We start from the raw sequence: 15,067 nt of genomic DNA on the forward strand, positions 1-15,067 counted from the left end.
AGAGAGAGAGAGAGAAAGAGAGAGAGACACGCATGGCAGCAGCACTGCGCGAAGGGGGATGGGGGCGCCGCAAGTCGTGTTTCTTTTTAGGAAATCACTCACACAGCAGTAAGCAGTGTCAATTCTCGCCTATATCGCTCTTGCCCATGGCGGTACACCAAATATTAAGCTTACCAAATATATGAAACGAATATGCTAGTATTACTGTACTGTATTACTGTATATATGATAACATTTTTTAAATTATTTTTTAAAATAACATGAACTTAATAAATTAGTTGCCAGTATGAGGTTGCAGCAATTAATTAATGAATAAATAAATATTTATAATAACATAAAAACTAATTTAAAAACTAATAGGTAAAACTAATTTCTTCTTCTGACAGAATATTATCACGTTTCTATCGACAAAAACATTTAATACTTCATTTAATCGGAAAACGTATGATTTTAAATTATGTAGTAAATCCATAAATGATAATTTAATCATATTCATCTTAGTATTAGATTATTTGTAGCTACAATTATTAATTAATTTTATATAGCGCGACTACCATAGGTAGCAATAATTTACCATCAATAAACGAAGTGCTGTAAATCAATTTTGAAAAATTAAGATCTGGCTTGTTAGCCCGTAATAATGATATTTGTATTTTGTATTACAAAAAAGAAAGTATACCAATTTTAACGAAAGTTATGTTGGAACCGGGAAATGTGAAATTAGTGTGCAGTTACGGTATTAAGTATTATACAGCTAGTTTGCCGTCTGCATAACTAATTTTAATCTTTGATATGTCACTAATATCTATATTCAGTAGCTAACATATATAGCTATATATAACTTGGATCCGTGCATTCGAATAACCTCTTGTAACACATTACACATAGTGTACTTCTGGTGTAACTTAACTGAAGTAATAATAATTAAATATAAGTTTTTTAAAATTAACATTTAAGTAATTCAATAATTCAGTTTGAAATCATTCCGTTTAAATGTTGAAGATATATATATATATCGGTAACATTTTTGTTTTGCAGTCACAGTTACGAGCCTTGAATTGATAGAACATAAACACAACGAGCAGTCGAGATAAAAATATATCTATCAGCAATTTTTTGCTACTATTTTTAAAAAAATTATACTATTATAAAAAAATCGTAATTTTGTTTAATTGATATACAGACGGTCAATAAGAAAATGAAAAAACATCAATCTAAAGTATTAGATAAAATAAAAAATCCTGATATACCTGGTGAATAAAATTATAATAAACAAGATTTCTGTATTTGAATATCAAGGTCAATAAAAGCAATATTTTACTTTTTATACAGGCTTAGAACAAATACTACCACCTCCACCTCCAAGAATTTCTGTTAATCCATCAGAAAGTATCTCAAAAGAGAGCCATCAATCTAATCGAAAAAAAGATTCTCAGGCTAATCAAACAATACCATCCCCATTTAATACTAATCAACCATGGTGGATACCAGCGGAAGCTGATAATACTGAAGTCTATACACAGTGGTATGAATCTGCATATAAAGCAGCATTGCAAGCTGCTCAAGAGAAAGATCCAGTCGGTAAACCAAAAGTTAAATATTTTAAGAGAAAAGTTGAAGTTATCGATGCTAAAGTTGATGCAGGTAAAATATCTATATATTATTTTTGACATTGCTTTTACATTTTTAATTATTAAATTTTGAAATTTAACGATTGATTTAGAAAAAGTTGCTAATGCTCAAAAAGAATTGTCCGCATTAATGAAACCATTAAAATGTGATTTATGCAATGCAGTAGTGAGTTTATATTTTTATCCTATAGATAACTCTACTTCCTTCATTATTTACATACTTTTATTATTTTTAGATGAATTCAACAGTACAAGCAAGACTACATTATCAAGGTAAACCACACCAGAAAAAAGTCTCTATGTATCTTAATCAAAGTGCAAAGAAAATGAAACTTGAAGAAACTCAAGTATCAAGTACAACAGCGTCTAATGACTGGACCACCTATTGTGAAGTAATTTAACAAAATTTTAAATTAATTGCTTTTATGGAACAAAAGTTTTCTTAAAACTTATAATGATTGTTTTAATTTTAGATTTGCAAGATTTGGTTTACTTCTCAAACAGATGCAAGTCAGCATTATTCTGGTAAAAAGCATTTGAAAGCTGCTTTTGGAGCACTTGACCAAAAGTATGTATTAAAAGGAAGTTATTTAATTTAATAAATATGGAAGCATATTTATTTACAATAAACAATTAAAAAGTATTTTCAATCATTCTATTTAGTGTTACAAAGTATACATTCAATATTAGTGATTAATATATAGTTCTTAATTAAGAGAATTTTTATGTCCTCATAGTATTAAAAGTTTTAAACAATATTTATATTAATTTATCATCACAATTAATGTAATATTAAAGAAATTTGTAATTTAAAAGCTAATTTCATTTATTTTCAGAATAGCAGCAAAGAAAGTTCAGTCAAAAATTCCAGAGGATCCAACTGGTCGTTTTGGAATAGGTACAGCATTTCAACCTCAATCTGAAGTTCTGCCAGTAGTATCTGAACCTTTGCCAGTACCGATAGTCATTCCACCTGTTCCTCAGTATTGTCAAGTTCCAATCCCCATTCCAACCCCCCTTCGCTGTGAAATTTGTGGAATTTCTGCCAATCGTCAGGATCAATTAGATACTCACAAACGAGGAGCAAAACATATAAAAATGATGAAACAACTTGGTTTACCACTTACAGATGAAGGTAAACAAATTTTTACGGTTAAATGAAAAACATTAATCAATAAATTATAATAAAAATTTTCTAATTGTTGTTTGCAATACCAGAAACAGGATTAGCCTCTTCAAATAATATAGATTATTCCATTTATAGAACACCATCAGGTACGTTAGTGCATTCTCAAATAATATAATAATCTTCTAGCGAATCTATAAGTTATAAGGATATATTCATTACAATCACAAAATTTTTCATTTGTGTGCCTATGATCGATATATTTACTTCAAACATATTTTTCGCGTTATTTCTTTTATAAATATAACCTAGAATAAGTATTAATTCTTTAACTTTTAATAACACTCCTATTTTATTATGCATATATTTATGCAATAAGTGTATATATGTCTGGTGTCGTTTAAATTGGTTAAAAAAGTTGTTCTCGACCAGTAAAAGAATTAATCTTCATTTTTATTTTTTAAAATTTTTGTTACAGGACAGTATTATTGTGCACCTTGCAACATGTCTTTGAACTCTGAAATAACATTTGGTCAACATATGGAGAGTAAGAAACATAGGAATAAAGTTAGTCCCAAATCAGCTGAACAACCTGTAGCAAGTAATAAGTCTAAGAAAAAATAAATTATTCAACCAATTTAATTTTGATTTACTCAATAAGTCTTAAGTCAAATTTAACGTCTGCTGATTTATTATTTAATATTAACTAAATTATTTACTATGTACGTACTCTGGATCGTATATGTTTATTTAAAAAAATATATATTAAAACAAAGTAAAACAAATACAAAAATTTTAATATTTAAAAAGTTAAGTAAAAGTATTTCTACGAAACTGTTACGTACAGAAAATATTAAATTTTCAAATTTAGGCGGTAGCAATAAATAGCTGTCGCCACTGTCACGCTATAGTATATATAGCAGGAACGAAAGTTAAATGTTATCAAAATGCAGAAAGTAATGTCAGTAATTACTAATAAATATTTAGCGATCCTTAATTAACTTACACAAGAAAAAAGATATTTCAGCTATTGTAAATGTCTTTCATGTGATTGCTTGGCTTAAACAGTACTTAAGCAAACTGAAAAATTACCAACGCTGTCACAATTCAAACAAATGCAACGTCAGCAAATTGACCAATCCCCTATGAGAATTCAAATCATAACGGAAAAGTACTCGAGGGTTGAAAAATCCGGCGTACGTCTGGCACTACGACACAGAATATCCCGATATCCTTTGTTTAACGGTTAGGTTTAATCAATATTTTTCGCGTTAAAATTATGTGATTGTCCCTGCAAATTGTGATTATCGAGTGTAAACGTTGCCAATATGTCGGATAGTATCCAAGTGGCGATAAAGGTTCGACCTTTGATCAAAAGGGAAAAGGACGAAAATCTTCAAATCCAATGGACCGTAGTTGATAACGTATTGGTTCCTACAGATCCCGAGAAAAAGCGCGGTGAAAAGGGGTTTCAGTTTGGTAAGCCTTAATTGTTTAATATTAAAATTGTTACTGTGGTTTCAAAGTCATCACATTTCACCTGATCATTCAGTGACGTCTTAATGTTTTTTTTTCATGTTTAGATCACATATTTGACCCTGACAAAACAAATAACGATGTATTTGAAACTGTTGTTAAGCCAATTGTTGATGCTGCAGTCAAAGGTTTCAATGGTACTGTATTTGCATATGGTCAAACAAGTTCTGGAAAGACTTACACAATGTTAGGTACTGAAACTGAACCTGGAGTGATTCCTATGGCTGTAGAACACATGTTTGATTCCATTGCTGAAACGTGTGGCAGAGAGTTCCTTTTAAGAGTATCTTACTTAGAAATATATAATGAAAAAGTTAATGACCTGCTGGATACAAACACAGTAGATCTTAAGCTTCGAGAAGATAACAATGGTCTTGTACAAGTGCTCAAGTGTAAGGAGGAAATTGCCAGTAGTCCAGATGCTATTATGGCAGTTATGAAAAAAGGTGACAAGAACCGTAGAATTGGTGAAACTGATATGAACGAGAGAAGTAGTAGGAGTCATACAATATTCAGGTAATTTACATTATTTGTCTTCTTGAAATAGGTCACTTGCTGTTGCCAATTATATATTTTAATTTTGTACTTACATATTTATAGAATAACAATTGAAAGTAGAGATATGAGTAGTGATTCTGATGGAGCCATTCAAGTTTCACAGTTGAATTTAGTAGACCTTGCAGGTTCAGAGCGAATAAGTCAAACAAATGCGACAGGAGAAAGATTTAAAGAAGGAACTCATATTAACATGTCACTCTCTACCTTAGGCCTTGTTATAAAACAACTCAGTGAATCAGCGGAATATACAAAGTATGTAAATTTTAGAGACAGTAAGCTGACAAGATTATTACAAGCATCTTTAGGAGGTAATGCTATGACAACAATTATTTGTGCTGTAACACCAGCAGCTTTTGAGGAAACTCAATGCACTTTGTGGTTTGCTTCGAGAGCCAAAAGTGTAAAGAACAAACCACAATTAAATGAAGTCATGTCAGATGCAGCACTTTTGAAACGATATAAAAAACAACTTGCTAAATTAACAGAGGAACTTGATAAAATAAAAACTGGAAATTTTGTAGCAGAAGTGCAAGAAATGGAATCCAAACTTCAAGAAAAAGATAGATTAAATCAGTTATTAGAAGAACGAATCGAGTTACTGAAAAATGGTCTCATTTCTGCAAATAGTGCTACAAAAGATGATGTTGTTTCAAAAATTCCTAAGTCAAAGCGAAGACGTACATGGGCTGGAGACAGAGGACTAAGTTCTCGATTTAGTTTGTTACCAAAAAGTTTGCCTACTATTGAAGAAGTTGTTACTGTCAGTCCTGAATCTAAATCAAAGTCTATAGAAAAAGCCAACAATTACAATAAAAGAAAAAGTATTATTCAAACAGTCAACTTTAATGAAGAGTCATTTGAAACAGAATTTACTGATTTTGAACTGGAATTAATAAAAGTTGCCAAAGAACGCGAGGAAGAAACTAACAGTATCACAGATTCTGTAAATAATGTTAACAAAATTGCACAAAGATTAGGAAATCGAGTGAAATTTCAAGATGATGTTGAAATTCATAGACTCAGCAGTGGAAGTTATTGGAGTGATATGTCAATAACAGATGGAAAGTTCAATCAAGGTACTGCTATATTAATCAATACATTTCAAATATTTTTCATTAATTAAGTTGTAAACATTTATCATGTTTCAGCTGATACAAAACTAGAATCATCTCCTGGTACTCCAAAATCTGTATTAAGAGAAAAACTTAGTTATACTATGGCGGAATATGAAGCTCTTCGTGAGTTTTGTATTTTAGAAAAACAAGCATTTGCTGAAGAGTCAAATTTTGAATCACCAGCAGAAAAAATATTTTTGGAAAATCAAATTGAGACACTCCATAAAAGGCTTGAAAAATATAGTATATACCAGACAGAGCTAGAAGAACAGGCAACATTGTCACTAAGTTGTATCTACCATCTAAGTACCAAAGTTCCAAATATTCTAGAATTATGGAAACCGAAGATATTTAGTGAAGAAAAAGGTGAAATTGATATTCTCAGTGAACTTAAATATCTTTTAAATTTGCTTACCTCTCTGAAAAATGAACAACAGTTAACATCTTTAGAAAAGAAATTAAGCTTTGAATACAATGAATGTCTTCAAGAATTAGAACAAATTAAGTCACAAAATGAATTATTAGCTACTGAAAATAATGAATTACAAAATAAGTTAGCTGATGAATCAAATAAGTTGAAGGAAGCTAATATGCGTATTAAAAATCTCGCTAATGATACTGATTGTCTTATGGCAAACTTGTTACAGAAAGATACAGAGCTAGCTAATTTGAAAGAAAAGATGGTTAAGTTAGAAAGAGTAGTGGATGAAATGAACAAATCTACAAATGAAAGTGCACTTGAAATAGTAACAGAAAAAGGAACTGATGTTTCTTTCAAACTAAATATAACTACTGATGCTCATTTTGATAGAGATGCTGAAATAGCACGGTTAAATGAAATGATTGAAGAGAAAACGAACGAAATTACAAAACTACGTAAATTTGAAAAAGAAATAAAAATAGAAAATGAATGTTTACAAGAGTCTCTAAATAAAGTAGTTAATATTGATTTACAATCTACAGAATGCCAAACTGAAAAATTTCCTGAGTCTGATAGTCAAGTAGAAAATCAAATGTCTCAACTGGATGCAATAATTCAAGAAAAAACTCTTTGTATAACTCATCATCAACAGATAGAAATGGAAATGAAACATAAAATTGAAGACCTGCAAAAATGTTTGGATGCTTTCACAAAGATTGATAAAACATCTCAAGAATGTCAAACAGTGGAAGAATTGCAACCTGAAAATAGTAACAATATTGTAGTTAATCAAAATGAACATTCTGACATTCTGAAACTATCAAAGTTGGTTAAGGAGAAAGACGTTGAAATTATAAATTGCAAGCAGGTTCATGAACAGTTGAGGAAAGAAATAAAACAATTAGAAATTGCAGTACTAGATGCAAAAACTGATCAACAATATTCAACTCAAACATTCCATTTCAACTTGGACCAAGAAGATAATAACATCAAGATTGATTCTGACAAAGGTAGTCAAATTTGTAGATTAGAAGATATAATTAAAGAGCAGTCTCTTGAAATTACATGTTGCAAACAATCTGAAGTAAAAGCAAATATGCTAATAGAAAAATTACAACATTGTTTGAAAGATAGTGATGAACAAGAAAAGAACAAAAATGAAAATATTCAGACTGCTAATGATCCATTCGATTTACATAAAAATAAAGATAGTGAAATATCAAAATTGTTAGAAATCATTCAACTAAAGTCTTCTGAAATTGAAAATTACAAGCAATCTGAAGAAGAACTGCTAATAGAAATAGAACAATTGAAAGAACAACTAAAAAAAACTCAATCATCTGAGAATATGACAGAAATTATTATGAATGAAATTATTGACAATAGAGTTCTTGAGATGACTGAAATTGTTCAATCACAAAATACAGATATTGAAAAATACAAACATGAACAGGAAAAATCCGAAAAAGAAATTCAACAATTGCAAGATCATTTAGATAAAATTATACAAATAAAGCCAGCATTCATAGAGTTCCAAACAGAAAGCGTGTATGATAAAGAAATAAAATTACTAGAAGAAAAAGATAAGAAAATATTAAATCAACAGGATTTGATTCATCATAAAACAATTGAAATTAAGCAATACAAACAACTTGAACAACATATGAAAGAGAAAATTGAAAAATTAATGCAAAGTTTAAATACAAAAGAAATCGAGCAATCTTCTACAGAAAGTCAAACAGATAGTCAGTTTAATGAATTCTTCGATATTTTTTCAAATCAAGCTGATGAAATTTCAAGGCTTTCAACACTGATAGAAGAGAAAGATCACGAAATCAGTCATTGCAAACAAATTGAGCAAGAGTTGGAGACGGAGATTGAGCGACTGAGAGCAACGAGTGCTCAAATGATTTTAGCTAAACCTCATTCGACACAAAATTTTGAAATTGCTGATGACCAAATGATGCATGTAGATGAAGATAAAGATGATGAAGTTTCAAAGTTATTAGCAATAGTCTATGAAAAAACATTTGAAATAACGAAACGGCAACAAGTTCAAGAAGAGTTAGAGAAAGAATTGAAAAAATTACGACAATGTCGTTATTCTATCAATGCACCAAAGCAAACAGAAAATCAAGAAATTCAAACTGAAAAAGATCTTTATTATGATAACGAGAAAATAGCTGAAGAGTTAGAAATGTCCAATAACAAAATAAAGAATTATCAAGATGAAATTGAGATATTGAAGCAACAGATTAATGATTTGACAAGTTTTGTTGCAAATACAAACTCAAAGTCAGAAGAAACAATTTCGTTCTTTGAGAAAGAATTGAATTCAAAGATCACAGACCTGCGAGAACTGGAGTCTTTGAATTCTGAGTTACAAAAATGCATAGATAGAAAAACAGAAGAAATGGTAGATATGCAACAATCATTTAACAGTAAAGTATCGGAACTTGAACAAAAACTTGAAACGGTTTTACTAGAACGAAACGAATTAAAAGAAAAGGTTGATGCTGGTTTAGCTAAGACTTTAAAACATGATTTCGAAGAAAATACAGCCAATTTGAAGAATCTTGTTGAGAAATTAAAATCTGAAAATGAAGAATTAAAACATCTTGCAAAATTATTTGAAGCCAATAGAAAAATTAATTCGTCAATAAATGCATTGAACGTTTCCGGAACTCTTAGTAAGTGTAATATGAGTGTAGCAGATTCTACAACAAGTCCAAATATAAAATCTAACATGAGTAAAACAGATACAACAAAAGAAGTTGAAGCTAATTTGTTGGATGCAGATAACTTTGTCAAACCATCTTGTGTTACCGTAGAAGAAACAGAATTAGTTCGCGACAGCTCAAAAGTAAATGATTTTGCTAAAGCACAAATTAATAAAAATGAATTAGAATCAAGTAGTATATTTGCTAATCAGACCTATTTTGATAACATGGAAGTTGGACAGTCTTTTGCTCAAAATTTTACAGGTATTGGATTTGACGAAAGCAAAGATGTCTCTAATATATCTACTAATATAGACGCTACTATGGTAAGAATACGATTACTTTTTTCTTTATATTGAAATTATTTATTGCTTTTTGTGGAAATAATATTCTGAATAATTATGAATTTCATTTTAGACAAATCATATATCTATATCTGAGAAAGCGTCCAATATTTCAGTAATGTCAGAATGCAATAAAAACATGAGTAAATGTGAAGATTTATCTATATCTGCTACTTCGGTTTCGTTGTACAAACTTGATAATGAGTCGCTCACTTTGGAGGAGCTCAATAAATTCAAAGTTGTTTTAGAAAAAGATAATGCAAGATTACGCTTAGATCTTCAGAAAAAGATTCACGAAACTGAGGAAATTCAAAGAGTTTTAAGCGATTTTAAGCAAACTCTTGGACAACTACAACAAACAATCGATATATTGACCAATGAAAACATGGACATGTCAAAGCAATTATCCGAAGAAAGAGAAAGTCGTAATCAAGTTGTCAGCAATTTCCAAAGAGAAATTGATGCATTGTCAACACGCCTCAGCTCGGTGTCAGAAGAAAAGACATCACTGAAAAGTGAGTTGGCATTGCTCACTGAACAGTTTGATAATGTTCGAGCCATTTCGCCTGTCATTAGTGATGATGTAATGAAACAGAAGATCGGAGAGTACCAAGAAGAAATCAGAAAATTAAACGAAGAAAACATTGCTTTGTCAACTAATTTAATGGATAAAATTGAAGAGCTTGAAAAAGTAAAAGAAAGTAAAGTACAACTCTATGATCATGAGTGCATATACAAAGACAAGTGTGACGAATTAATCGAAAAATTACAGTCTTTAGAAAAAGAAAATATTGACTTATCCAGTGATTTAACAGATCATATCGAGGAATGTGATAAATTGAAAGAAACTGTAGAAATTTTGAACCAACAATTAGAATTTTACAAAGTTCAACAGTCAAGCGAGTATTCTAATAATAGTGATTTTGAATTTTTGAAACAAGAAAACATGCGATTGATAAATGAGTTAATTGAGGTGAAATCTAAACAAGCTCAATTAGTCCGAGAAAATGCTAATTTGTCATCAAATCTCATGTTAGATATTAGCAATGAGCTAAATCAATCTACAAGCTCATCTCACGATAAAACTACGAACGTACCCTTAGCGCCGCTAGATTTATCCTCTTCTGAAGCAAATAGCAATATTCTAAACGTGGATAATCTCAATAAAAAAGTCAAATTACTTCAGGAACAAGTAGATCATTTAACCTCTCTTAATAAGAAACTTGGTGAACTGAAATTGACTGCTTGCTCTCAATGCATTCATTTGAAAGAACTTAATGAAAGTCGAAGAGAGTTGAAACTTCAAGTAAAAGAACTTAGCACAAAGCTTATTGATGTCCAGAAAAAATTCGAGCAGAAGAGTGCTGATGTGGAAGTATTGAAAGCCAAAGCTAAAGAAGACTTTGAGGCGAGCATGAATTACTTGGATTCGACACATAACAGTAGTATTTACGATGGAATGAATGTTACTGTTTTAGAAGGTAAAGTTAAAAACTTACAAAATGAACTTGAGGAAGTTAAAGAAAACCATAACGAATTGTCGAATCAATACAAAGAGAAATGTAAAGAGTTGGAAAATTTGCAATTGGACAGTAATTCATTACTCTGTGAGAAATCAGATACTAGACGCTCAAAATTAAATACACCGTCTCGTAAAATTTCAAGAGTTCAAGCATTGCATAATAAATTGGACGATGTTACCAAAGATTTGCGAGAACTTAAAAAATCCAATGCTAATACTGATGACATAGTCAACAAAGTAAGACAAGAACACGTTAAATTTGAAGAAGAAATAGAATCGCTTAAGTTGTTAAACGAAGAATTGAAGAAAGAAAACGAAACTCTAAAGGGAAATTCGATACAGTACGAAGAGAAGGTGAAGCTTCTGGAAGAAGATTTGTCAATTTTATACAAAAAAGTCGAAACTGCGAGTGCATCGGAAAAAGAGTTTCAAGCTTATAAATTAGAGATTGAAGTTCAGTTAGAAAGTCTGTTGAAAGAGAAATCAGAGCTTGAAAGTATCCTCAGCAAAGCCGAAGAAAGATTCAAAGGGGAACTGGAAGAATGTAATGCACGTGCAAACGCTTATAAAAAAGAAAATATTGAGTTAAAAAATGAGTTACAAAAACTTGAAGACTCGATACAACAAATAAAGAAGAATAGCAACAATTATTTGGAAGAGAAGCTTAAGGAAGAAATAGATACGGCAAAAGTACGAATGCTTAAAGAAATGAAGAGCTTGGTTAATTTGTCTTTTGATGAATTAAAAGAATTGTCAAATAAATCAGTTACTGACATGTTCCTTATATTTTTGACTACTATTATGACCAAAGAAGGAGAGATTGTTAAAAAATTATATGAAGATCACGAAAAAAATGTTAAAAAATTAAAAGAAGAATATCAACAAAGTGATGATGCTGCTAACAAAGCCAATAATTGGGCTAAAACATTGGAAACTGATCTCGAAAAACTTCAGGTAGATTTGACGGAACAAGAACGTAAGAATAGGCGTTTCGAAGATGAAGTACGTCGATTAGAAGAGAATTTAAAGGAAGCACAGTACGAGAATCAACAGTTGCATAATAATATTATCAGTTTAGAGTCTGAAATTAATTCCCTGCAGATTGAGTTGGATAAAAAATCCAAATCTAATAGCGATCGAGATAACGTTATCACTGCTGCTCTAGAGAAAGAAAAATTGGCAAGAACTAAAGAACAAGAATTGGAAGATAGATTGAGACACGAAAAAGAAAAATATGAACGTGCTGTAAAAGAACACATTATCCAACTCGAGTCTTACAAATCTGTAAACGAAGATCTTCGAAGTACTGTAGAAGGTCAGGATCTTGAAATTGAACATTTCAAGAATACTATCAATATAAAAAATCAGGAAGTGTCAGAAACAATGAGAAAAATTATGAAGTTAGAGCAAACAATACAAAACATGGAAGAAGCAAACCAGATCGTTCAAGCTGAAGTTTTAGAAAAAAATAAAAATATTGAAGAAATAACAAACCTCATGAAAATTAAATGCGACTTGTTAACGGAGTATAAAACCAAAGTTGAAACAATGAAGCCGGAATTCGAAAGTTTGCATACTCAGATAGCTGATCGTAAAGCCGCCATAGAAAAATACAAGGAGGATATTCATAATATGAAATTAGAAAATAAGAAACAACTGGATATGTTGCAAGACAAATTATCTGACGAAGAGATCAAGTCGGCTGGACTGAGTAAGCAGCTTGCAGAATTGAAAAACAAGAATACAGCCTTATGCACAACCATCGAGGAATTCAAGGATCGCTGTGCTGAACTTGAGAGAAATAATGCTAATCTTCAACGGAAGGTAATTGAACTATTTTCATTCAATTTTCAACAATTATATGCTCAATTTATCTTGTTAATAGGTAAGGAACAGCACAAGTAAAGTTCGAGTAGAAAACGAAATGCAAGAACTTCAAGATGAAAATAGATCACTCAAAAACCATCTTGAAGGTTCTTATAATCGCATTAAAGAACTGCAAGAATCAAAGTCTCAAGTTCAACTGGAGTTAACAGAGGCGCAAGCACAAATTGGACTACTTGAGCAAGAACTCAATACCACTCGAATGTCTTTGGATTCTTTAAGAGAAAAGTACAACAATGAGCACTTGCAAGAACTTCGTGAAAAATATGAATTGCTTTTACGCGAGATCAATAGTCTCAAGCACGATATTCAAGAAAAGAATATGTTGCTTGCTGACAAAGATCAAAAGTTAACAGAATATAACATCGATTTAACCAATTACAGAAAGGAAAAAACTACGCTTAATATTGAGCTGGAAACTATTAAAAGGGAGAAAGTTATACTTGAACAAAGGATTTCAATTCTTGTGGACGAGTGTGAGTATATCAAACGCAACATAGCTGTTCAAAAAGACGAGGCATACAAAGCGTTAGTGCTTGAAAGAGATAGGTTACTACTAGAACTTGAAAAGTGTCAGAAGGAACAATTACAGGTAAATTTTTTTATTTTTATGAAAATGTAATTTATAAGAAAATTAAATTGATAATATTAATATTTTTGACAGCTTGAAAATAAAAACAAGGAACTTGATGAGGAAGCAGAAGAAATGTCAGACCTCATTCAAAAACAAGAAAATGAGATTGCAGAGCTCCGAGATCGGTTGATAACAGGATCTTCTAGTGGAAGTATTGAAAAAGTGATAATACTAGAAGATGAAAACGAAAAATTGAAAATCGATCTAAGAGTAACAGAACTTAATTATACGAAATTGCAAAATGAAGTTGTTCGATTGAATTTAGAAAAAGAAAAACTAATATGCAGAATCGAAGATCTTAATAGTGTTATCGGAGAACTTGAAGCCAAAAACTCAAGCCGTAACAGTTCAAAGAGCAATAGTCCGAATACTCAAAGGGGTAGAAGGCGCCGCAGAAGAAGTGACGTTTACAATCAAAACAGAAATCTCGACCTCGATAATGAGAGAGATATTACTGACATCGAATCACCTTCCTCTACGCCAACTCCACCGAATATAACAACAATAATCGAGGAATGCAAAACTTGTAGTGATTTAAGGAATCGCATTCGAGAGATGTCAATTGATCTGGTGTCACGTAACAGTAAAATAACTCAGCTCGAACTTCAACTGCAAGCTGAAAACTTTCCTTACCAAATGAAATGCAATGAATTGAAAGAAAATCTTCTAGCTGCCAACTCCAAAGTAAGTCAAAATATTGAGTAGCTTCAATCACCGTAGGGGATTCAGTTAATCATATGTATTTTTTTCATTATTTTAGTATGCTGAATTGAAGCTAGAAAATAAAAAATTACAAAGGGCTTTAATGCAAGACAGTTCTCGTGAATGCCACGTATGTAGACATAAAAAACTAAACAAGAGGGACCAATCTGTTCAAGCTAATCCAGAGCATAAATTTTCTTTGACTGGAGTCGGTAGCGGAATGGTCGAAGTACGTTTAAATAGTGTAAAAATTATATTTGTAGCGATTTATAATTATTATTAATCATAACTTTAAATCTTCAGGACCACTTGAAGCTTCAAAAATTGGAAAAAGAAAAGATTATGATGAAAGACCTCTGTAGGAACCGAGCGAAAAAAATAAAAGAGCTGGAGGAACGCGTGAAAGTGCTCGAAGGAATAAGAATATCGACGACTAGTTAATTAACAAAGGATACCTATCGATAAGATTTTTTTAACTGTTTGGATTTGTATTCATTTCGAAAAATAGCGTCTGTGTATATTTAAAAAAAATTAAGACTTATGCCTAGGTTATGATAAAGACAAATCGTCCATTACAAATTCATATGGATGTGCTAAAACTGATCGTATTTATTGAGTTATCAGAGCTCTGCTGGTCTAGGTATATAGTATTGTTGTACATATATAAAACAAGTGGAGTGCTATAAATGTAAAAAATATTTTGTACTGTTTTGTAACGTTATAGTATAGTAGCCGTCTTGTATAATTTCGGTGCAAAATATGTGTAAAAAAGAAATTTTTTCTAAATTATACTTCTGACAATTATAATACATGCCGTTATTTATGTGTGTATGACATTTAACAAATAATAATTTTTTATTTAAATATATTTGTG

General features: G+C 30.9%; 2 protein-coding genes across 3 annotated transcripts; both read left to right on the plus strand.

The window, feature by feature from the left end:
- Window positions 1-841: 841 nt before the first annotated feature.
- On the plus strand, window positions 842-3,523 carry LOC131668528 (zinc finger matrin-type protein 3-like). 2 transcript variants are annotated; one of them, XM_058942799.1, is made up of 9 exons: window positions 842-914; window positions 1,039-1,253; window positions 1,333-1,644; window positions 1,724-1,797; window positions 1,868-2,023; window positions 2,105-2,199; window positions 2,468-2,766; window positions 2,850-2,906; window positions 3,236-3,523. In XM_058942799.1, the coding sequence occupies exons 2-9, from the start codon at window positions 1,199-1,201 to the stop codon at window positions 3,379-3,381; spliced, it is 1,194 nt and encodes a 397-aa protein (XP_058798782.1). In that variant the 5' UTR covers window positions 842-914; window positions 1,039-1,198; the 3' UTR covers window positions 3,382-3,523. The 2 variants fall into 2 exon arrangements, with proteins under 2 accessions (XP_058798782.1, XP_058798783.1); XM_058942800.1 differs by having other exon boundaries at window positions 883-956.
- A 562-nt stretch (window positions 3,524-4,085) lies between these two features.
- On the plus strand, window positions 4,086-14,650 carry LOC131668451 (centromere-associated protein E-like). Its single transcript, XM_058942632.1, has 10 exons — window positions 4,086-4,236; window positions 4,341-4,809; window positions 4,894-5,927; window positions 6,000-8,120; window positions 8,172-9,433; window positions 9,525-12,797; window positions 12,859-13,449; window positions 13,522-14,175; window positions 14,252-14,422; window positions 14,497-14,650. The coding sequence occupies exons 1-10, from the start codon at window positions 4,086-4,088 to the stop codon at window positions 14,632-14,634; spliced, it is 9,864 nt and encodes a 3,287-aa protein (XP_058798615.1). The 3' UTR covers window positions 14,635-14,650.
- The last annotated feature ends 417 nt before the right edge of the window (window positions 14,651-15,067 follow it).

Source organism: Phymastichus coffea, unplaced genomic scaffold, assembly GCF_024137745.1.
Source record: "Phymastichus coffea isolate CEN01 unplaced genomic scaffold, Cenicafe_Pcof_1.1 PCOF00078, whole genome shotgun sequence".
Classification (NCBI taxonomy): domain Eukaryota; kingdom Metazoa; phylum Arthropoda; class Insecta; order Hymenoptera; family Eulophidae; genus Phymastichus; species Phymastichus coffea.